The sequence below is a fragment of the Leuciscus leuciscus genome (genome assembly GCF_965113295.1).
Source record: "Leuciscus leuciscus genome assembly, chromosome: 24".
NCBI classification, from domain to species: Eukaryota; Metazoa; Chordata; class Actinopteri; order Cypriniformes; family Leuciscidae; genus Leuciscus; species Leuciscus leuciscus.
Window position 1 is genome coordinate 27,572,018 of NC_138723.1, and position 24,192 is coordinate 27,596,209.

A 24,192-nucleotide genomic window follows, 5' to 3' on the forward strand; every position below is an offset into this window, starting at 1 on the left:
ATTATTTAAATTATAGTATTTATATATAATTATGTTATTTATTGTAGCTACTTCCTTACTGATAGGCGTTACAGTAACGGACATTGAGGGAAAATGTGCTTATTTGTCATCTAAATACTGCAAAAATGATCTTTATTTAAAATGTATTTGATACCAATTGATTTTGTGATTAAATTCATCACTGGACACTATTAGGCTCGTGCTATTAGCCTACATAACACAACACTGTGGCATATGAAGACCTCCGATGCAAGCCTCTAAAAGCCACCTCTGTCAAAAATGAGATATAAATATTCAATTGGCTCATCAAATACTTTCACTTCAAACTCACTAAATCAGCCTCAGCCCATTCAGAAATGCCGGTACTTGGGTAGAAACCTATACATAGTAGCCTGATAAAAATGTTAATATTTAAATACAAACTTTAGACGGACTTAGAGGCTTTTGCATTTATTTATTTATTTATATAGTGTATCATTTTTAATTGGAAACCTGTTAGATTCTTAAATGTATTTATACTTAATACTACAATTTATTATATAAAAAACATTACCTCATGGTGCCACGAGACGTTTATTAGTCCAAATGTGAGTTTTCATTAAGAAAGCGCGCGCATATATTTTTACCATTTCATTCAACGTTCCACATAAGTTTTCCACTGTATTGAAAGTGGGCGTTGCGCAATTGTGCACTATGCAAATGAGGGGGTGGGGTCCGCGTGTGGGAGCGATGACGTGACGTAAGGTCCAGCCTTGCGGAGAGAGCGCAACAAACATGGCGACAGAGCGGAGCGGGCAGGGGTGTCTTCTAACTTTCATCGTGTTCCTCTGGAGCTCTGTCGGCGGGCGAACGGAGACCTCGAGCCAGAGTTCCCGGAGTCAGATCCTGGGCATGCGGCTGGAGAGGAGCGATAAAGCGGCCAGCACGACGGAGGACGGGCTCATCCAGGTAACGGAGGAGAGCAGCGTCGTACTCCGGTTTTATGGTGTCCACCTGACCCCGGGCGCAGCATCCCACATCAGGTTTACGGAGTATGTGGATACAGGGGGTAGTGACGCGTTGAACAGGACTTGTGAGGATTTCACCAAAGACATGAGCATCGGCAGCTACATGAACGTGAGCAGCAGGGGTACATCAGGTCTGGTGAGTGTGTATGTAAAGCCAATGCGTAAAAGTGAACGAGAGAAGACCTACAGCCTATGTGTCAGACAGGATTTGGGAGATAAATGGGTCCATTTGCCTGATAATGATGGTAGATTGGTAGTCGTAGAGGAGAAAGGATCTCTTCTACCTCTTTGGTTCCAAGTCATCCTGGTGTCAAGCTTGCTTGCGTTGTCCGGCATGTTCAGTGGACTCAACCTGGGGCTCATGGCGTTAGATCCAATGGAGCTTCGCATTGTGCAAAGTTGTGGCACTAATAAGGAGAAGAAGTATGCACGCAAAATCGAACCCATTCGAAGCAAGGGCAACTATTTGCTTTGCTCTTTATTGTTGGGTAATGTGCTGGTCAACACAACTTTGACGATCCTACTAGATGATTTGATCGGGTCAGGGTTGGGAGCCGTGGCGGCATCCACGGTTGGCATCGTCATATTTGGTGAAATCGTGCCACAAGCGCTCTGCTCCCGCCACGGTTTGGCCGTAGGCGCCAACACCATCGTGCTGACCAAATTCTTCATGCTACTGACCTTCCCGTTGTCATTCCCCATCAGTAAGCTTTTGGATGTCATCCTCGGGCAGGAAATAGGCACCGTCTACAACCGAGAGAAGTTGGTGGGGATGCTGAAGGTCACAGAGCCCTACAACGACCTGGTCAGAGAAGAGCTGAACATCATACAAGGTGCTCTGGAACTCAGAACCAAGACGGTGGAGGATGTGATGACGCCGCTGGGCAACTGCTTCATGATTCACATTGACGCCGTGCTCGACTTCAGCACCATGTCTGAAATCATGGAAAGTGGCTACACGCGGATACCCGTGTTCGACAGCGAGCGCTCCAACATCGTGGACATCCTGTACGTCAAGGACCTGGCCTTTGTTGACCCGGATGATTGCACTACGCTTAAAACGGTCACCAAGTTCTACAACCGCCCGGTGCATTTTGTCTTCCACGACACTAAGTTGGATGCCATGTTGGAGGAGTTTAAAAAAGGTTAGTGATTTGTGTTTTATGTGTTCTTCTGAGTCTTGAAAGTTTGCACAGAATGTGAAAGGGTTTATCTCCATGGCATGCACAGTTGTTTTCACCCTCCTATTGATTATGATGTGTCCCCCTGAGAGCCAAATCAATAACCATATGCTCCCTGTGTCAGCCTCCGATCAATATGAAGCCCTTCTGGAAATGGCGGAGGAATCCGATGCTGCCAAAAGCACCTGTCACTCATTAAAAATACACATCATCATCCGGTCCAGCAGAGTTTGCAGACTCACTCTAATGTTTTGCCACATTTACCTTCAGATTCCAGGGCTGTAATATTCCCGTTAATATTCAGATTATTCTTTACATTGGTATTGGTAGCACTAACATAGTTAATTACATTAGTTAAACTAACAAAGAACTACACTTCTAATATTTGCAATGATTAATTTGACTTTATTGGCTTTAATCATGGCAATGATGCTGGGATTGTTTTAAACAAGCTGTTGAAGTAAATTTCAAAGTGCATGTGTGTAAAACACGAATTTGCCTCATAATAGTAATAGTTTTGTGGGCGGTGTTTTGGAATGATTGGCAGTTTCAAGCCCCTCCCACTTTATTTTTCTGATACCAATCACTGCAGCACTGCAGAGGTGCCACAAACCCCATGTGACAGGCACTGTTTTGTCCAAAGCGTCTGCTTCGGACATTGCTTTTGCTGCATCTGATGACAATTTTGTAGAAATCAAGTGTGTTTTTACTGTTGGTTTAAAATGAGCTCCGCTGGGCTATGAATGTATGTAAATAAGCTTATGAGAGTATGCAAATAAGTAAATGTGGGTGATTTGCTAAATGCCGATCCCTCAGGAGCATTGGAGACTGCTTGTCTAAAGCTTTCCGTATTATAATATTAGGCTTGATCATGTACTTTAAAATTCCCCAGAGAAAAATCTGCATATTTTCTTTCATATATTTAGGATAACTTTTTACTGATGTATGATATTAGCCATTATTTAAAAAATAAAGTGTTGCGGACTGTAGATCGGTTTTAGGGTAATTTGAACAAAATCCTAAGTTTTAAGCTTTGTGCTTAATTTGTGGTGGCATTTTTGAAAGAGTTTGAATTGGCTGAAATTGAAAATATGTTTTTGGTTTTGATGCCTGATTATACTTGTATTTTAATTACAGCTCAAATTTAGTTTGGGGGAAAAAAACAGGCATTAACATATAACATAAAAATAATAATTAGTTGTCAGTATTGGCCAGAATTTCTATATTGGTGCATCCATGTATTTAGATTCAGATTTGAGCATTCACCCAGTATTACACATATTTCATGTTTTAACAGTTTATGTCCAGTAATGTTGATTTTGCAGTGTTTTGCATATTTCCCTCTTAACTTATAATGCTGTCAAGTGTCTTCTGGTCCTGTCTTCCCTTTTCCCTTTTTCGCTTTCTGTTTGTAATCCCCAGACATCTCCGTCATCTCCCCCTCTTAAGCTCTTTAAGATCTAAGTTTAGTAGGAATTCTGATCTGACTCTCTTTTGGAACATGAAGCGCAAATGGTCCAGTATTTGCTTAAATGGTTATGATTGATCCGGCCCCTCAGATCAAATATGATGAATAATTCATGCAGTGCTTCAATATATGAATATGGTTTGAATTATTCTACACTCACTCAGTGGGTTTCCTGGCCTGGTGTGAACTAAATCTATGTTAAAGGGATAGTTCATCATTTACTCGCCCTCAAGTTGTTCCAAACTTGTATGAATTTCTTCATTCTGTTGAACTCAGAAATAAAATATTTTAAATAATGTTGGTAACCAGACAGTTGATGGTAACCATTGACTTCCATATTAGGAAAACATTTCTATGGAAGTCAATGGCTTCCGTCAACTGTTTGTTTTGGTAGGGTGAGTAAATTATGACACAATTTTTTTAGTTTTAAGGGTTAAACAGCCATTCTGATTGGAATTACAATACTTAGTGCATTTCATTTAGTTTTTCTAGTTATTTTTCGGCTTGGGTGTTTTTGTCCACAGGTAAATCCCACCTGGCCATCGTTCAGAAGGTGAACAATGAGGGCGAAGGAGATCCGTTCTACGAGGTTCTGGGGCTGGTCACGCTGGAGGACGTTATTGAGGAGATCATCAAATCTGAGATCCTGGACGAGTCTGATCTCTACAGTACGTTCAAGATAGTGATTTGTTTTCTCATTTTTCATGGAAATATCATGGAGTTTTAAAACCCTCTGATGCTTTTCGGTCACTTTTATTTTTTTAGATTTTTATTTAGATTTTTGTAAACAGGGAAACATTAAAAACAATCACAATATGTTCAACAATAAGTGTCAGAAACAAAACCTTCCCCCTGCCCTCATTCGTAGATGTTATAAGTATAAGTCCTACACATTGTACTCCCTTTTCGGTCACTTTTGACTGAAAATTTGACTTCATAAGAATGGTAGGACACTTGGTGACTTATAGCACTTGCTATGTGAACACAAGATAAAAAAAATCGTCCTAAAAATAGTCACACTTGTACTCCTAGCGGATAAAAATGACCAACATAGAAATTAAGAGGACATAAAAAAACATTTAAAATGACGAAAATCTACAAATCAGTCACGATACAGAAAAAAAAGGACACGGTAATGAAGGGGTTACTTAGAAATGAGAAAAAACAGGGCCTAAAAATGTATGGGTTAATTCATTGTATTGTATTGTACAAATTGTGGAAACAAATGGATCATAATTATTGCATAAATATCTATTGGTACCTCAAGTCCCTCAAATACTAAATATTATTGAATACAAATATATTACATAGATTTTACTGAAAAAGAAAGTTCGGCCACTTTTGACCGGGAGGTGTATGAGTGTGATAACTAAATGAGGAGCAACAGAGGGTTAAATATAATCCAGTCTAATCTAATAGTCTAATAATTGATTTATTAATTGGTTCAATTATTGATTTATAGATCTGGGCTGCATTTCCTAAAAGCATTGTAAGCCTAAGTAGATCATTGAGACTATTGGTGTCAATGTCTTCTATGATCAACTTAGGCTTAAGATGCTTTTGGGAAACAAGATGAGTGATTGGTTGAGTGATTAATGATTTATTTAAATTTTTTTGTCTGCTAGCTGACAATCGTAACAAAAAGAAAGTGGATCCCAACAAGAACAAAAGGGACTTTTCTGCTTTCAAACATGAGAGCGAATCTAAAGTCAAGATATCCCCGCAACTAATGCTAGCAGCGCATCGTTTCCTTGCTACTGGTGAGCTGTTGCGTTTATAAGACACTGATTATCTTCTCACTCTTTGAGCTTTTGCTTTTTGCAAATAACAGGTAATTATTGCTTACCCATGTTTCCATAGAGGTGAGCATTTTCAGTCCACTCCAGATCAAAGACAAGGTGTTACTGCGAATCCTCAGGCATCCGGATGTCATTCAGGAGATCAAGTTCAACGAGAGCGACAAGCGTTCGCTACTGCACCATTTATATCAACGTGGAAAACCTGTCGACTTCTTCATCCTCATCCTTCAGGTAAGTGAAACTGATCGGTAGGCCTGCAATGACAATTAGGCAGAAAGCTCTGTAGACTTGATGCCCACTAATATCTACACTGCGTGTGTGTTTATTAAATATTTAGGCTAGTTTGAAAAAGTGCCTTTAAATCAAAACAGAAAGTGTGCTACTTCCTTCAATAATCAGTCTCCTGTTAGTGAGGCTTGCTAAGGCGAATATCATTATTACTATTGCTTAAAGGCCAACTGAATTGTCTTGAAACGTGCAACGTTATTCATTTCTACTCAAGACAAACACTCTCACAAAGATTATAAAACCTAGCGTTTTATTGCATTAGAGTTTGTTTTGAGAGATGGTTTGGTTTGTTGGATGGTCTGAGAGAAGGAGAAAAGGTCAGAGAAGTTGCCTGTTCCCCATGGCTGGTACCATGTGATTCACCCCATGATTGCATCCCATGTAATTCCTCACCATTTGACCTTGTGGAGTCCCCATGACATTGCTCCAGGGACATCAGCTTTACAACCATCCACAAATATCTCTCTCTGCCTGTCAGAATTCTTAGTACTTACAGGATTAGATGTATCCCAAAATAGACTGGATTTTTCTGAGGAAAATATGAGTGATGCTTGCCTGTGCAAAACTTACTGCCATGATGCTGGGATGTTGTGACCAGGGCATTGCTATGTGGTTGCTAGGGTGTTTTAGGTGGTTGCTAAGGCATATAGAACAAGTCTAGCTACCTAGAGCAGGCTAACTTCTAGATTTTTTAAAATGCATTGCTACGTGGTTGCTAAGGTGTTGCTATGCAGTTGCTGAGAACTAGCCCTGGCAACAACCCAGAAGGCTCTAGTAACCACACTGCAATGCACTGGCAACAAACCAGAAAACCCTAGGAATCACATAGCAACCCACTAAAACTGCTCTAGGTGGTTTGCCATTGCATTGCTATGTGTTGCTTTTTAGATGGTTGCCAGGGTATTGCTATGTAGTCGCTAAGGTGTTTTAGGTGGTTTCCATGGTGTTGTTATGCAGTTGCTAAGGTGTATTTGGTGGATGTTTGCTAAGGTGCTGTAGGTGGTTTCCAGGGCATTGCTATGCTGTTACTAGGGTGCTCTGGGTGGTTGCTAGGTGGTTTTTACTTTCCATGTTAAAAGAGTGCACTCTACTGTAGAGAGAAATTAAGAATCACAATTTTTTTGGTTTCAAATTGAGATCACGGTTCTCCCACAATTCTGAATAGATGGCTAAACTAAATAAATAAATAAAACTATAAAACTTAATTAATTTGAATTATTAAAAAAAAATTAAAACGGTTTGAGTGAATGATCAATGACTCGCTCGTAATGACTTAACTTGTTTTATTACTAAATGAATCAGTGTTTTTGAATGAGTGTCTTAATTTAATGATTCAATGACTAGGGCTGCGTCCGAAATCACTCTCTTGAGTAGGTACTTATTTTGAATAAGTAATTACTTCACGGCCGCTAAAAAAGTATGTTCTATGTAGTATGAGTGTGTGTATTATAAATGTAATCTGGAAATACTACATCAGCCATGCTGTCATTGTCACGTGACCTACCAGCGTCAGTCTCTTCCATTCACAAATCCTGGCCTGTGGCCTCATGGGATGGTAAAATAAAGTACTGTGAATTTGGACATTGTCACATACTGTTTTTTTCCTACTATATAGTAGGGAATTTTGTGTTGTCGTATGCAGCCAAAAAAATTATAATAATCACTTGTCGCCACCTACTGGTGTAACGATGCAATTGATACAATTGTTATTTAAAGCATGAAGTTATGTGCAAAAGGTGATATACTCTATTTTGATCTCTACCATAGACATCAGTGTTTATATCCAAACTATAAACTTGTATCTCAGTACTTCTGTGATATTTTGAATTATTATAAAAGAGTTTGTGAAGCTGTTTCATACCTATACATGCCAACTGTTTACTCTGCCTCGCGGCAGCGCCAACACAGATCTGAATGTTCGCCGTGATCGTACTTGTCAAAGGAGAAAACTTTCAAAGGAGAATTTAAGTCTGTTTTTTCTGTCAGTTTTGTTGTCGCCGAGCCAAAATCACAAGCCAGATCACTTGGCGAAGTAACAGCACACCTCTCTGCACAATTTTGAGGTGTCATTCTTGCCCGTAACACTCCCAGCACAGGATGAATTACACACAGAGGTAATTCATGAATTACTCAGGAGTAGAGATTTGAAGTTTGAGCGATAGTAATAGTGATGCTGGTTAACAATTTCAAGCTCTTTTGTGCTTGGCGTGTACATTGTGTCTCGTTCGTGCCCCTCAGTTGAGACGTCCTGGTCTGTTCGGAGCGTCTGTGACCTCACTGTTGGTTTAGCCAGAAGAGGCCAGCATCGGTCAGGCCTGTCCTTCACTAATTGATCCCTCTTACATAAGAAAGGGATCCTGAGCATAGCAGCTCTAATCCCGCCCTCTTTCTGCCAGCTCACACACACACACACGATCGTATACACAACCAATCAAAGCTGTCCATGGCCCTGTTTTATAAAACAGTCCAATCAGAAGTGAGATTGATGGAAAGACTCTTGGATGTCCATGCGACAGCAAGCACACGTTACATATATAGATATTGACTTGCATGTGAACTCATACGGGGATCAACATATTAGCGCGACCTTAGGCACACTTTCCAGTCATCTGAATGAATATCTGTGCCACTGCTTGCTTAGCGTGGCTTAAGTTTGAAGATGGTCATGGTAGGGCGAGCCGTGTCGGGACAGGCGCACGGGGCCCCCCTCGGGATCAGTAAATCACATCCTGGATTTGTTGTGTTCTCGACGGGGGGGTCAGCCAGGACAAGGTTAACTCTTTCAGAACGTCAGTGTGACCGTGTTTATCACAGTGGTAATCATCCCCGCGGCACAATGTCATACGAAGCATGAACGCCGTGTGTCATGGAGCGTTATGTCACACTGGCCATCAAACCGCATGTCTGCTTAAATTCACCAAACTCCTCTCATCTGCTAATTTACAGACTGAATCTGCCTGTTTAACTGAGTTTTAAAATCATTTAAAATATAATGGTTAAAATTAATTTTCAAAATGATCAAATAAATTATATTACAAATATAAACTATATTGGTAGCACTTTATTTTACAGTCCAGTTCCAAATTTACATACCATGTACTTATTATAGTGAATACAATAACTGGGTAAAAACTAGTTACTAACCCTGAACTTACCTAACCTTAACCCATTTAGTTACCTTATATTACCCAGTACTCTCTTGGGTAAGAATGATGTAAGTGCATGTACTGTAAAATAAAGTGCAACCATTATAACAATAAGGGTTTATTGTTTTGTTTGTTTTATATTTAATTGTATTAAATCATTTATTTTATTTATATATATATATATATGTATGTTCTTACACTTTTATTTAAATATATTCAGTCTATTAGATAAATAAATATTTAATAGAATATTTCAATATATTTAAATTAAATTATTAGAAAATAAAAAATATATGAATACTTTAATTTTAATGTATGAAATATATTAATTTATTATTATTTTAGTAGTTTTAGTAATCGATGAGTGATGATTTGTTGGTAGTACTTTACAACAAGGCATTAACATTAATGTTAACATAAACAACAAACTTGTTTAGCATTTACACATTAATGTAGGTTAATTATTAAATATACCATTGCTCATTGATAATGAATGTTCATACTAATGATTTTAACTTTGCACATTCTAGATAACCTAGATTATAAAATGATGTAAAAGTGTTGTTCTTTGTTGCTTTATAACACCTAATGTTAATTAACTGAACCTGTACATTGTTACTGATTGATAAGTCTCTTATTCTCAACCAAGACTGCATTTATTTGACTAAAAATACAGTAAAACATAATATTGTGAAATATTATTACAATTTAAAATAACGGTTTTCTATTTGAATATATTTTAAAATGTAATTTATTCCTGTGATGCATTACTCCAGTCTTCAGTGTCACATGATCATTCAGAAATCATTCTAATATGATGATTTGATGCTCAAGAAACATTTCTTATTATATTAACTTATATTATATTATCTTATTAATATTTTTGTGGAAACCATGATACATTTTTCTTTGATGAATAGAATATTCAAAAGAACAGCATTTTTTTTTTATGTTTTCATTTTAAATGTCTGTTACTTTCGATCAATATAATGTGTTTTTGCTGAATAAAATAATTAATTTCAACTTTCCAAAAAAAAAAAAAAAAAAACTTTTGAATGGTAGTGTATCATTGTAGAGTGTAAATGTAAATATTTGTTTAGTAGTTTTGTTTTATTTTATGAAAGTTGATTTGGATCTTATTTGCTGGTATAACAGCAAATAAGAGTCCAGCTCTGTTTGTATTTAGTGTCCTCCTGAATATAGACACCAGAGCAGAGGAGACTCAGATAGAGTGACCGGATCCGTGTTCATGCAATCCGAGCGCCACAGATCTGGTAACGTTTTTCTGAGAATGAGAGGAATGGTTGACTCTCCATTGGGGCAGAAAATGGGGCAAATATGACGCCTGAGAGTTTGGAAAATTTGTGTGTCCTCTCGAATGTGGTTTAGCACATGACATGTGTCCTGGTTTCAAAGTATTAAATGTACCATCCTCACCGTCCTTGGGGGAGTTTTGGTTGGGTTGTGTGTCATTCTGTCTTTAATAATGGAGACGCAACTGGTTGTTCTTCAAGGAAGCCGGTTAAGATTTCAAAATAAGTCGCGTTTGACATAAAAGTGTTTTTAAAAACCCTGTTTAATGATTTGAGAACAGCGGTGGGGGTTCCTGAGGATTCTAGGGTTCAGTATCTTGAAGGAATCACACAATGCTTTTTATTGCCAATGTATTTATTTGGTATTAGTTTTGATATCAAGCAGTTTGTGTTTGTGTGGTTGTATCTTTATGATTGTCGGCACTGATTGATTTGACTGCACTGACACTATTGGATGAGAACTGAATTGAGCTGGATGATGACATCACTGTTTTTTTTTCCAGAGCTGCTTTATAGTTTAATTGAACTAATTTCATAATACACTTTGCACAATTATTGAACTGAACTGGTCAAAAGACACTTCATTTTTCTCATGATATCCAATGCACGTCACCTGATTTCTCAAAGAGTCTGAAAATGGTTTGAAAAAGGATTCGGTTTCTCTAAACCCCTCCTTTCCAAGAGCCTGCTCTGCTCTGATTGGTCAGACGGCCTAGTCTGTTGTGATTGGTTTACTCTGCTCTGATTGGTCAGACGGCCCAGTCTGTTGTGATTTGCTTACTCTGCTCTTATTGGTCAGATGGCCCAGTCTGTTGTTTGGTTTACTCAGCTCTGATTGGTCAGATGGCCTAGTCTGTTGTTTGGTTTACTCCGCTCTGATTGGTCGGCCCAGTCTGTTGTGATTGGTCTACTCTGCTCTGATTGGTCGGCCCAGTCTGTTGTGATTGGTCTACTCTGCTCTGATTGGTCGGCCCAGTCTGTTGTGATTGGTCTACTCTGCTCTGATTGGTCGGCTCAGTCTGTTGTGATTGGTTTACCACCTACAGCGCGTGAAAAGACCATTACTATAGCTGAATTAAATTCCAGCATGAGTTGTCATCCTTTGGAAGTCTAGCAAAGTGGATTTGCTTTCACATCGCAGAAATCAGCGTCTTTTCTACATGATGACAATACGAACCAAACTCTTCCGGTCTCAGCTACAACTACAGTGTTTGAGGGCGGGGCAAAGACGACGTTGTTCGTGGGCAGCCAATGAAAAGCATAGGCTGGCATTATGCAAATTTATTACATTGTTGTGTAGGTTTGTAACAGAAAGTGAGACTGGAATTTCTGACGACTCGTTTCGGCAGTTCAGAATCGGTTCTTTCTTTTAGGAGAATATAACTTTATTTGTCGTGCACTTAGACCTTTAAAACTTTGCAGACCTTTTACATTCACAAACAGCTTTATTACACGTTGCATAAAAGGTAATATTCGAAAAAGCATAATGGGTCACTTTAACTATTAAACCCACCTCTGTCCTTCAGGGTCGAGTGGAAGTTGAGGCTGGAAACGAGAATATGAAGTTTGAGGCCGGTCCTTTCTCTTACTACGGAGTCATGGCCCTGAACACACCGTGCCTGGGTGAGTATTTATTTATTACTTGCTTTTTTTTAACTCTTATTTTCTCTAATCGAAGAGTGTGATATATTCGTCATAATTTACTCGCCCTCATGATGTTCCTTTTTTTCTTCTTCTGCGCAACAAAAAATAAGATATTTTGAAAAATGTTGGAGCCTATTGACAAAAACACTCAGTTATCTTATCTTACTTTATGTTCTAGACTAGTGTGATTAAATGGTGACAGAATTATTATTGTATTACTGAACAATCTCTTTTTAAAGATGAAAACGGTCATCATTTACTCACCCTTATGCTGTCCCAAACCCGAATGAATTACAGAACAAGAAATGAGACGAGTTAAAGATGTTCCATGATCTTTTGGATGGAATATCAATAAATCTGGACTGAATTTTTCATAAAGGATGCAAAAAGCACCATATAATACAGCAATGCTATAATAATTGCAAGAAACAGACTGAAATTATGTGTAAATCAGGTTGATTTATGGTAAAGATGATGTGTCTGTTGATGTTTGCTTCCCAGCCATCAATGGCCAGCATTGTGTGTTGTCTCCAAGCACAGACAAAAGCACTTTGTTATGATCTGTCATTGTAAGTTTAGTCTGGCGTTACGTAATAACACTGACGCTGCCGGTAGGGCACTGTACGGACACATGACCGCAGGGACATCTGCTGGCCGAGTGTCACTGTGTGTAATGATGCTGTCTGATTCTGTTCCTTCACCTCCAGCTGTGCCGCAGTCCATCCATGTGCCAAACGCCACATTTATGTGCTTAGCATGTGTCTGAATGTGTGCCTGCATGTGCTTTGAGAAACACTGTATAAGAGACCAAAGGTCATGTGACTGATCCATTGGCATTTTACTTGTGGTCCTTCCAAAGCCTGTATTTTATTTAAGCCTTGAAACCCAAAAGGAGATATTTAGCAGAATGTCCAAGCTGATTTTCTCAGCACAACGCTACTGGATGGTAATTCTGAAGACAATTACATAATTTTTTTTAATTTATTTTTTTCGATGAACAGACTTAAAATAAGCTTCCAAAACATTGCATGCAATAATTTGATGTTGGCTAATTTAATTAAATTTATAATAATTAAATAACGACTTAATTTTCGGACTGTTACTCAAACAAAAATATTGTAAATATTGTGAAATATATTAAATATTGTGAATGTAGTCCCATACATTGACTGAGGCTGCATTTATTTAATCAAAAATATATATAAAAAAAATTATATTGTAAAATATATTATTGCAATTTGAAATAACTATTTTCTATATGAATATATTTGAAGATATTTATTCCTGTGATGAAAAGATGAATTTATCATTATTACTCAGTGTCACATTCTCCTTCAGAAATCATTCTAATATGCTGATTTGCTATTATCAATTGTTATATGTACTCTGTTATTATTAATAATGGTTATTATTATTATCAGTGTTGAAAAACGTTTTTTACTGCTTAGTATTGTTTTGTGGAAATTGTAAAAACATTTTTTACATTCATCAAAGAATAATGAAAAGTTCAAAAGAACAGCATTTATTTTAAATTGAAATCTTTTGTAACTTTATAAAGGTCTTTCCAGTCATTTAATGTCCTTGCTGCATAAAAGTATTAATTTCCAATTTTTTTTACATTGCATATTAGAATGATTTCTGAAGGATCATGTGACACTGAAGACTGGAGTAATGATGCTGAAAATTCATCTTTGATCACAGGAATAAATTACATATTATAATCATGGAGTCCTTTCCTTGTACAGCTTGGACATTCTGCTAAATATCTACATTTGAGTTCCACTGAAGTAATGCAGGTTTGGAACGATAGTGACGAGTTTTAGGTGAAACATGCCTTTAATGTCACCAGAAAATTTTTTACTTTGAAAAGCAAGACTAGTAGCTTAAAATTACCCCTTCAAGGAAAATATAATGTTCCCATAGTGCATCATAATGAGGGATCTTCACCTTCAGCAGCTTTCCACAGGATGTTAATGTGTGCTGTGTTTAAAGAGCTTCTCTGTCTCTCCTCTGCTCTGGCCCCCCCTCTCAGCTGTCACCCCCCCTCTCTCTCCTGCCGTGGTGTCGCCTCGTCCGCGCCGCCTTTCGCTTAAGAGGTTTTCTGTGTTCTCGCGTTTCCCAGGTAAAATCCCCTGCATGTGGGGGGCTAACTCAGCTATGAAGGGGAACTAACATGGGGGTGGTGCGGGACAAGAACTAGTTTAAAATGAAAAAAATTACCTTTTATCATGCCACGAACCGGTGTCCAGCTAATTTTTATTTTGTTTTGTTTTGTTTTGTTTTGTTTTGTTTTTATTTTATTTTATTTTATTTTATTTTATTTTATTTTATTTTATTTTATTTTATTTTATTTTATTTTATTTTATTTTATTTTATTTTATTTTATTTTATTTTATTTAAAAGCTCTGTTCCAAAAGCCTATTCAGCAATTTCAGTACTGCATTGATAGAAGATAGTTTCAATATTTATTTATTTATTTTTTGGGTTTTTATGAAACATTCACTATTTATATTCACTATATTTTCAAATCAAGTTTGTGCTTGCATTCATTCAAGACATTAAAAATGTACGCAATTATCCACAAAACACGCAAGAACAAAACGTTTGACGCCATTGACTTCACACTTTGCGCAACAAGTCTTGAGGTGGCAGGTTTGAATGTATGCAAGCATAATTGAGATTCGTGAGCTACAGCAGAGAATTTGAATAAATAATTTTGAATTCAAATAATAATAAAAAAATCCTCACACAAAATTATCATTAGCATTCAAAAGAACTGACAGTATATGAACCACTTTTACTTATTAGTCCTTTCAAGTTACAAACAGGATGTGACGATCATTATAAAAGTGTGAAAACATGCTGAATTTATTTATGTAATACATATTCATACTATAGAGTTACTACTTAAGAGAGAATGCGATTTCAGACACAGCCCTAGTTTTGATGTATTAGCTTAGCAACATAAATACTGTAAGCATGAACTTATATGCGCAACATGGCATAAGACATATATACTGTACGTAGATGTAAATGACTGTTAGTAAAATGGAAGCTTGCTGGATAGTTGGTTCTGGCATTGACCTCATGAGTTCAATCTTTGGAGAGCTCTTCTTTTCTAACCACTAACACACTCACCCCGCTGCCCACATCACTTCCTGTCCATCACACCTGACCTCATGCATTTGAACACCACCCTGAAAGTACAGTCCTGCCTTAGTATCAGAATATACCAGCACATGTGCTCTGCTTCTGACATGATCATTGAAGATTGGTTCATGACGTCATGATGAACCGGAAACGTCGTTGTTTGGATAAAATATACTTTATACAGTAAATTATACTACAATATGTAATGTACAGGATCAATCATACTAAGTGTACGTAAGTGCAGTGCAGTCTTGCTACCATCAACTAAAATTTAAACAAAAAAAAATGTTAATTGAAATAAATTAAACATTTCAGTAAAAGTTCTAAAACTAAATAGACATTTAAAAAACGTGAAATGAAAATGAAAACATAATAAAAAAACGAATTCATATAGTATTAAACACTAAGATAATTTGGTGATGGGCTAACTTGTTTTTCTTCCATTGTTTACGTCTGTCCTCCTCAGGAACAGACCGTTAAGGCGTGGTTTGGGTTATGAATATTAATTACGTAAAGTGGTGTTTGCCCATCCACTAGCGTGTTAGTTATTTTCTGAATAAAAATATTAAGATACTTTGACCAAACCTGTACGTTCTCAGACGCTTCTGGCTGGAGTGCGATGTATAGTCAAATACTAAGGCAATTTTCCGATATCATCAATTCTCTGATATCGCTGTGATGATTGGTTCCGTCATGAATTATAATCTCGTTCTCTTTGGTTACAGTTACTGACCTAACAACTACACCGAGAGCACGTGAGCGACACGAGACGGAGATACTAGAACAATTCTGTTATTATCGACAAACTTTGCATGTTTTGCAGTGTGTGTGATTTCATTGATTATAACAGAAGAGTTGTAGTTTATCACGTCGCGTCGCTCACAGAGTAAACATTATAGCGCTTCAACGAATGTTAACTACGGCAAGCAGTTTGACATTTATTCAATTCAATGGCCTATATGAATTGATATCAACAGTTACATTTTCACTAGTTAAAATGCAAATTCTAGATATCAGGAATTCGATTTCTAATAGTAACTGGTCATTTTTTTATATCAGGAATTACATTTCCACTAGTAAAACATTTTATTCTTGATATCAACAATGACATAATCACTTGCAGAAATACGAATTCTTGGTATCAAGAATACATTTTCAACTAGTAAACTCTAGTATAATTCTTGACATCTGTAATTGTATTTTCTTTTCTTTTTTTTTGAAATTGTAATTTCAGAATATCAACAAATATCAATAATTACGTGGTTACTAAAAATATCAATAACTTAATTGTCACTAGTTGAAATGTTACTTCTTGATATTTGTAAATGTGTTTCAACATGCTATATATGTTATTTCTGGTATTTGATGTGTTTATGATATCAATAATTAGCAGAGTAATTTCAGATATCTAAAATGGCGTTCTTACTAGTAACAATCACGTTCATGATATCAAAAATTAACATTATCGCTAGTGACGATCAAATGATTGATATAAAAAATAACATTTACTAGTAGCAATTCAGTTGTTGATTTCAAGAAAAGACATTTGCACTAGTAACCACCTAGTTATTGCTATCAAAAATTATTTTTACTAATAAGAGTTGTATTTCTGATATGAGAAATTGGAATTTCAACTATTAAGAAATCAATTATTGATATCAGCAACTGAAATTGAATGGCAGCCAATGCTGACATTTAACTAGTGAAAATACATTTACAGATATCAAGAATTAAAGTTTTTACTAGTTGAAATCTTATTCCTGATATCAAGAATTAGCGAAAATAGAATTGTTGATATCAAGAATTCATATCCTGCGAATGAATAAAAGTCAAAATGGCTTGCCATAGTTATTAACCCTGTTAACACAGAGAAAGATCTCCCATGCTTTTATAAGTACCCATGCGCTTCTGAGTCAATGGGATGAAGTGAAATGTTTGTGTGCTTTTATCCGCATCATTCAGCATTCATGTTATGTCTGTTATTTGTCGCAGTAAAACCTGTCAAACCAAACACTGCAGTGACGGCATAACACCTCTAGATGGCGCTAGTGTGTTAATATTATTACAGTTAGAACATCTAGTGCTCATCACACATGGTTTTGTTTGGACAGTATAGGTCATCCAGGTTATATACATCCTCTTCTCTTTATAATCACATACTAATATAATACTTCCGTATAGTATCGTATAATCTATTGTTCTCCAATATAACTGAACTAATGCTGCTCATACACAAGTGCACGCTTTCAAAGCCTGAAACGACCATCCAATCATTTGCAATAGTCTTTCCATTCATTTCAAATGTCATATGAGTTTCCTTGTTGCTCCTTGTCAGTTGTTGTGCTTTCCCTCTCATCGATGACTGTTGTTGTGCCACATAGTGTGTATTTTCACTGAAACTGTTTCATCTGTGTCTGTGTGTGTGTATGTGTGTGTAAGCAGACGTGCCACGACATGAACTGATGGATTTCATGTGCATTCCAGAGTTTCGCTCGCCGTCTCACGTAAGCGGTTTGAACCGCTCTGCGTCTCTGAGCTGCGCGGAGAGAGTGGATTCTCTGTCCATCGGTGGCAGTAGCAGTCAGCTCAATCACAGCCCCGTGGCGCAGTACGTCCCTGATTTTAATGTGCGGGCCATCACTGACGTACAGTTTGTGAAGGTATGTCATGTCCATAAATGTTCTTGTGGCTTGTGAGCCGGTCTGCTCCTGAAATTTGAAGTCATGCTCCTGTGTATGACTTCAGAAGTCATACACATTATATTTTTTAATTTGAGCTGTTATTGTGTGTCTAATGGCAAATGTATTATATCTGCTTATCTGCGTTGTATCAGTAACCCTGCTCTCTAGATTTTAGCATGAGCACTTAAAGAAAAAAAACGTATTTGTTGAACATTTTAGCATTGAGTGTGTACATCAGACACTACCGATTAAAGGTTTGGGATCGGTAATATTTTTAAATGTTTTTCAAAAGAAGTCTCTTATGCTGCATTCATTTTTGAAAAATACAGTAAAAACTATAATAATATTATTAATATACAAATACGATTTAAATTTACAATGGCTGTTTCCTGTTTTAAAATGTAATTTATTCCTGTGATCAAAGCTGAATTTTCAGCATCATTACTCCAGTCTTCCGTGTCACATAAAAAACTCAATCACTTCAGAAATCACTCTAATATGATGATATGCTTTGATATATATATATATATATATATATATATATATACATACACACACACACTTTTTTTATATATATATATATATATATATATATATATATATATATATATATATATATATATATATACATGTGTGTATACACTACCGTTCAAAAGTTTGAGGTCAGTAAGATTTTTTTAATGTTTTTAAAAGAAGTATCTTCTGCTCACCAAGGCTGCATTTATTTGATTAAAATTTTTTTTTTCTATTTTAATATATTTTAAACTGTAATTTATTCCTGTGATCAAAGCTGAATTTTCAGCATCATTACTCCAGTCTTCAGTGTCACATGATCCTTCAGAAATCATTCTAATATGATGATTTGATGCTCAAGAAACATTTCTGATTATTATCAATGTTGAAAACCGTTATTTACATTTTTATTTCATGATGCTATGATGAATAGAAAGTTGAAAAGAACAGCATTTATCTGAAATCTAAAGCTTTTGTAACATTAAACACTACCCTTCAAAAGTTTGGGGTCAGTAAGAATTTTATTTTAATTTTGGGGGGAAAGAAATTAAATAAATCAATACTTTTATTCATCAAGGATGAGTTAACCTGATCAAAAGTTACAGTAAAGACATTTATAATGTTAGAAAATATTCTATTTAAATTAAATGCTGTTCTTTTGAACTTTCTATTCATCAAAGAATTTTGAAAAAAATTGTACACAACTGTTTTCAACATTGAAAATAATAATGAATGTTTCTTCAGCAGCAAATCAGCATATTATAATGATTTCAGAAGGATCATGTGACACTGAAGACTGGAGTAATGATGCTGAAAATTCAGCTTTGATCACAGGAATAAATTACAGTTTAAAATATATTAAAATAGAAAAGAGTCATTTTAAATTGTCGTCATATTTCACAATATTACTGTTTTTTGTTTTGTTTTTTTTTATCAAATAAATGCAGCCTTGGTGAGCAGAAGAGACTTCTTTTAAAAACATTAAAAAAATCTTACTGACCCCAAACTTTTGAACGGTAGTACACGCATATAATTATTTTCATATCATTAATATTCCATTTTTATTTTATTTATTTATATTCAAATATTTTGCCCAGCCTGTCCAGTCTTAGACTTTTTTCAGCAGATATTCAGTGTATTGCAGAGTCTCAAAGGGATGTGATGATGAAGAAAATGTATTTCGATGCTTTTCCGTTCGCTTGCAAAACCGCTTGAAAAAATGTTTCCTCCCATCTCATATTTTTTTCTCTTCATCATGTCCCTTTATGGCTATTACATAGTCCAAATACTAAGGTCAAATACTAAGGTCATTTTCCAATATCATTGAAGTTGTCTGAGTTGTCTCTCATCAGCATGTCTAATGAGTTTAAGTCATATTTCTATTCTTACTGACCAGCAACACAACACAAAAATACTATCGGTGCGTCCAAAATTGCTTTCAACATTTGAAATAGCGACCGCTAAAAAAGTATGTTCTAGATAGTATGCATGTGTGTAGTATGTATGAAATTCGACCGTACTACATCAGCCATGTTGTCATTATCATGTGACCTACGGCGTCAGTTGCTTCGCTTCACTTCCAATCACAAATCATCTCCCGTGGCCTCATGGGATAGTAAAGTGTATGTTGAATGCTCACTATATATCTCAACTTTTATTATCAGTGAACTTTTGAAGCTTGATTTGCAGTGTGGGTGACCTCACTGATTATAATGAAACGATCTACTTCATCACATTGCGTCAGTCACAGAAAACTAGTCAAATCTCGCACATGCTTGTATCCGTGACCATGCGAGTCAGTGGAATGATTGTGCAATTATTATTATGAATGTTGAATACAGTTGTGCTGCTTAATATTTTTGTGGAAGCCATGATAGATTTTTTTCAGGACCTTAGATGAAAGTTTATTAAAATGATTTGAAACAGAATCTTTTGTAACATTATAAATGTCTTTATTGTCAGTTATGATCAATGTCATGCAACTTTTTTTGATCCATTTTTTATTGTCTTTTTCAGATCACTCGTTCTCAGTACCAAAACGGCCTCCTGGCTTCAAAGCTGGACAGCACTCCTCAGTCTCCTGAAAGCAGCCATTCGCGTCTGGATACCGGCCCTCTCCCGCCTCCTCCTACCCCTACCCCTGCCGTCAGCGTGAACCACACCACAGCGCCCGCGGCTCCCAGAGAGAACGGGCCGGATGAGACCACCTCGCTGCTCAACGACAAGAACAGCCTGTCCAAACGCCAGCCGAGCCACGGCCACCCTCAAAACCAGTCGCACCTGAACACCAACGTCAACTCCAGCCCCGCCCCCCATCCCCACGGCAACAGCAGCCCCGCCCCCCATCCCCACGGCAACAGCAGCCCGACGCCTTTCCCCAACCCTCACGCGCATCACGTGCACATGTTCACGCACGCGCACACCGAGAGCACCATTTGACGACACTAATCTGGGGCCCTTGCGGAGCTCCAGAGTTGAACGAATGCGATCGCACAAGCACATTTACACTTGACGATGTCTTTCTCAAAACCTGCTAGAAACTACACTACATCTATGGCCTGATCTCTCATTTCGAGAGGCCAAAGGTGTGTTATAGAACTCCAAAAAAAAGGTGCATCGTCTTCAATGTTGGACGTGATCTCACTGTGATTTTAGGGGCTGCGGGTTCGGTCCGACGTTGAAGTCTTTATGACAAGTTATGGTGACTTATTATGACCTGTGTTGCATGCTAATCATGTAGACATGTAATCACGTAGACACTATCTTAATGTTTTCTGTAAATTATGTTAATGCTTACAAATATGCCCGTTTATAGGCATTATACAATATTTCATCAGTATAAAACAAAGTTATTGTACGATATGCACTTCTTATGATGTCTCTGACCCAGCAGCATACGTTTGTGTGCTGTAGTTTTCTGAGATTATGAGCATAAGAGCACTTTGAGTCTCATAAGCTATTATTGGACTTGTTTGTGTACAACTAACCTTTCAGAGAGACTGGTCTAGTTTATTTGGTTATTTGCCAGCGTTACGAGCGGCTACGTGATGTAGCCGTGATGAAATTGTAGCTCTACGTGACAAATGTGAAGGAAAACTTTGTAAATATAGTTTGAAGATATGAAATTTGCTGACACGGATGTGGTTTGGAGAACCCCACGTTGGTGACATTTATAGCAAAAAAAAACATTGAGCTTTTACCACTGAAAAACCCAGACCTGTGATTATGAAATTCTAATTATGATAAAATAGTTTATTTAAAGATTAATGTATTTTTTTTTTTTGTCTAAATTATGTATGTATATTTCATCAGTATTTTGTATAATCTTATTTTTATTTTTTTTACCTATTGTAATTCGTCCCCTGGATGAATCTCACAAGAGTTATATTTCACAACAACATTTATTCGAAGAAATAAAGCCTATATGTACCATTAAGATTTTTTGCATGATGTTATGCGTTATTTTCATGACAATTACGCTGATTTTCTTGACAAATTCTCATTACTGTACTTTTTCTGGAGGTTTTGTAATTCTCATTCTCAATGATACTCGTTAGAGTCGTATTTCTGTACTACAATTGTTCATTTTAATAGTTTTTTTAATTAAGTCAGTACAGCTAATGCACTCATAATGTAGAAATATAAATTTTTCTTCACTTCACAGTAATGAAAATACTAAGAAATATCAGAATGCAAAAAATCTTCATGGTCTTTATTAATTTTCATTTTGGGGTGAAATATGATATGAAATTTTGTGAGATTTAAGGCCCACCAAGAACAATAACTATAACGATAATGTATAACGAAAATGATAGTTCTAAAAATCATTCTAAATATAAAAGAATATCAGAGTCCACACCACAACTATAACGGCACAGAAAAAACTACATCGCTGGAATCACATTTTCCCGCTGACGAACGATAAAAACATTGACAGCCAATCAGAATCCATTCTGCTTTAAAGCGCTCGAGCATTTAAAGTGACAGACGACAAAACGACAGCGCGCGCTGAGAATAAACAGAACGATATCGTCTGCTGGTAACTAATATAGTTATCGTTCTTGGTGTATCGTTCTTATCTCAAAGGCTACTGTCCATTAAACAACTCAAATGCTGTTTCCACCAACATTCCTGTCCTCGGATACAGAGATGCTTAAACAGAATTCACTGTGAACTGAAGTGAAACCATACATTCATTCTCATACTTGTTTGTACACTATTGGATCTTCAGTATCTCTTCCTGAAGTCACCAGTACGGTTTGGTTTGTTATAAGCCTCTAGAGTTCAAAGTGAGCAGTTAACAAACTAAAGCCTCTTTCCTTGCACTATATTAAGATTTTCTAGATCTTCTTGCAGTGACCATAAAGCCAGTTCTGTCCTGAGATCACGTTTCAGAGATCACACAGTGATTTTTCCATTGTGTTCCTCTCATGCTGAGCTGACATTAGAAGCTATTTAAAAACCTTATCCTGGTGTATTCATGGCATGCTGTAAGTACGCTATGCAGTGCATGCATAAAGGTTTCAGCGTTAAAGTGTTCTTTTATTTCATAAATAGTATGAATATCCCAGTGAGTTACTGAGTAAAAAGTATTAGAACGAATTACTCTGAAGAATAGCATTGGATTGTTGTTATAATTGTTTTACTCATTGAAGAGTATGAAATTAACTTGTGTATGATGATTATTCATATTATAATAATAATATTATTTATAAATGTTTTGTTGCCTTTACAAGAGATTTAAATCTAAAGCAATAAATAGTTCTTTGTTTCTTTTTTACAATGTTTAATGTACAATTACACACTTGAGAGAAGAAATAAGTTGCATTTTACCAAGTGCTGTCAAATCGATTAATCGCGATTAATCTCATCCAATATAAAAGTTTTTGTTTATATATGTTTCCAAACTTGACCGATACTGTACACACACACATATATATATATATATATAAACAAAAACTTTTATGTTAGAAGTGATTAATCGCGATTAATCGATTTGACCACAAATTTTACCTCAACTGACATTCTTGTATATGATATTTGACTAGTATATACTTCAACTGAAACCAAAACATGGGCATTGCGAGCTTTGTACTGCGCCGTAAGATGTTGTATCATAACCAAAGTTGCAACACATGGAATTAAATTTGTGAGTGAACACATTGGCCAAAGCCTTTTGCACTTTGATTTGTCTGTTTAATTCTCATGTTCCTCTCTTATTGCACAGGGACTCTGTTTTGTGGGGGTGGGGATGCTGTTGCTGCTTGAAACTAATGAAATTCCTTTGAGCGTGCTGCTGTGATTTCCATCACAGCTCCGTAATCTGCTTTTAATGTTCTCCGTAGTTTCTGCTGAGGAACTGTACGGCAGAGATGCTGTGCAGGTTCCCCTTGTTTGATCATTAGACCACGGTGAAGGTTAAAGATTACAAATGTGAGTTTTCAGGATGCATGGTTGCATTTTCAACTCTGCATTTATTTACTTTTCGGGGTCATGACCTATATTGACCTTTCAAACAGTTCAGGGTGTTGTATTGCATACTAAGCACACTTTGTTTTGGGTTCACTAAAGTGTGAGAACACTCTTGTCTTCTATTACACAAGTGAAATAATGAAAAAGAATGAGGTGTGAGTTTTTTTTTTCATATTTTTTTTTTTTAAACAAACTGATAATGATTTTCCCGACGCTTTTTCCTATCCTCAAGTTGCTCCTCTTTAAAGGGAAATGCAAAACGCAAATGTACTGTACCTCCCAAGAACACAATCGTATTTAAAGCAATGTGTATATAGTATTTTGTATTTCTGTTTGAATTCTGATGATGTATATCTAAGAGATATTTCTCTAATAAACACCTCTTTTGCTCAGTCTGTCTGTGCAGTGCATTTATTCCAGTGGCAAAAACATTTTGCAAGCTGTAAAACATTGCGGTCAGTTTTTAACTTATAAACTCTTTCTTTGCTACTGTATGCTAGAATCGTTTAAAACCTGTAAATGTTTAAATA

The 24,192-nt window shown here is 36.5% G+C and overlaps 1 protein-coding gene across 4 annotated transcripts; it reads left to right on the forward strand.

Annotated features, from left to right (window-relative positions):
* Positions 1-740: 740 nt before the first annotated feature.
* Positions 741-24,054, forward strand: LOC309489299 (metal transporter CNNM4). 4 transcript variants are annotated; one of them, XM_082157969.1, is made up of 8 exons: positions 741-2,152; positions 4,181-4,324; positions 5,282-5,416; positions 5,517-5,686; positions 11,729-11,825; positions 13,879-13,968; positions 17,439-17,656; positions 20,207-24,054. In XM_082157969.1, the coding sequence occupies exons 1-8, from the start codon at positions 775-777 to the stop codon at positions 20,627-20,629; spliced, it is 2,655 nt and encodes an 884-aa protein (XP_082014095.1). In that variant the 5' UTR covers positions 741-774; the 3' UTR covers positions 20,630-24,054. The 4 variants fall into 4 exon arrangements, with proteins under 4 accessions (XP_082014095.1, XP_082014096.1, XP_082014097.1 ...); XM_082157970.1 differs by having other exon boundaries at positions 17,481-17,656; XM_082157971.1 differs by lacking the exon at positions 13,879-13,968.
* The last annotated feature ends 138 nt before the right edge of the window (positions 24,055-24,192 follow it).

Excerpts from the sequence above, each read along its gene's own strand:
- LOC309489299 (XM_082157969.1), top strand. The coding sequence starts at position 775 with ATGGCGACAGAGCGGAGCGGGCAGGGGTGTCTTCTAACTTTCATCGTG. Across the intron at positions 5,417-5,516 it reads GCATCGTTTCCTTGCTACTG|AGGTGAGCATTTTCAGTCCA; the intron begins GTGAGCTGTTGC and ends ATGTTTCCATAG. Across the intron at positions 13,969-17,438 it reads TGTGTTCTCGCGTTTCCCAG|ACGTGCCACGACATGAACTG; the intron begins GTAAAATCCCCT and ends GTGTGTAAGCAG.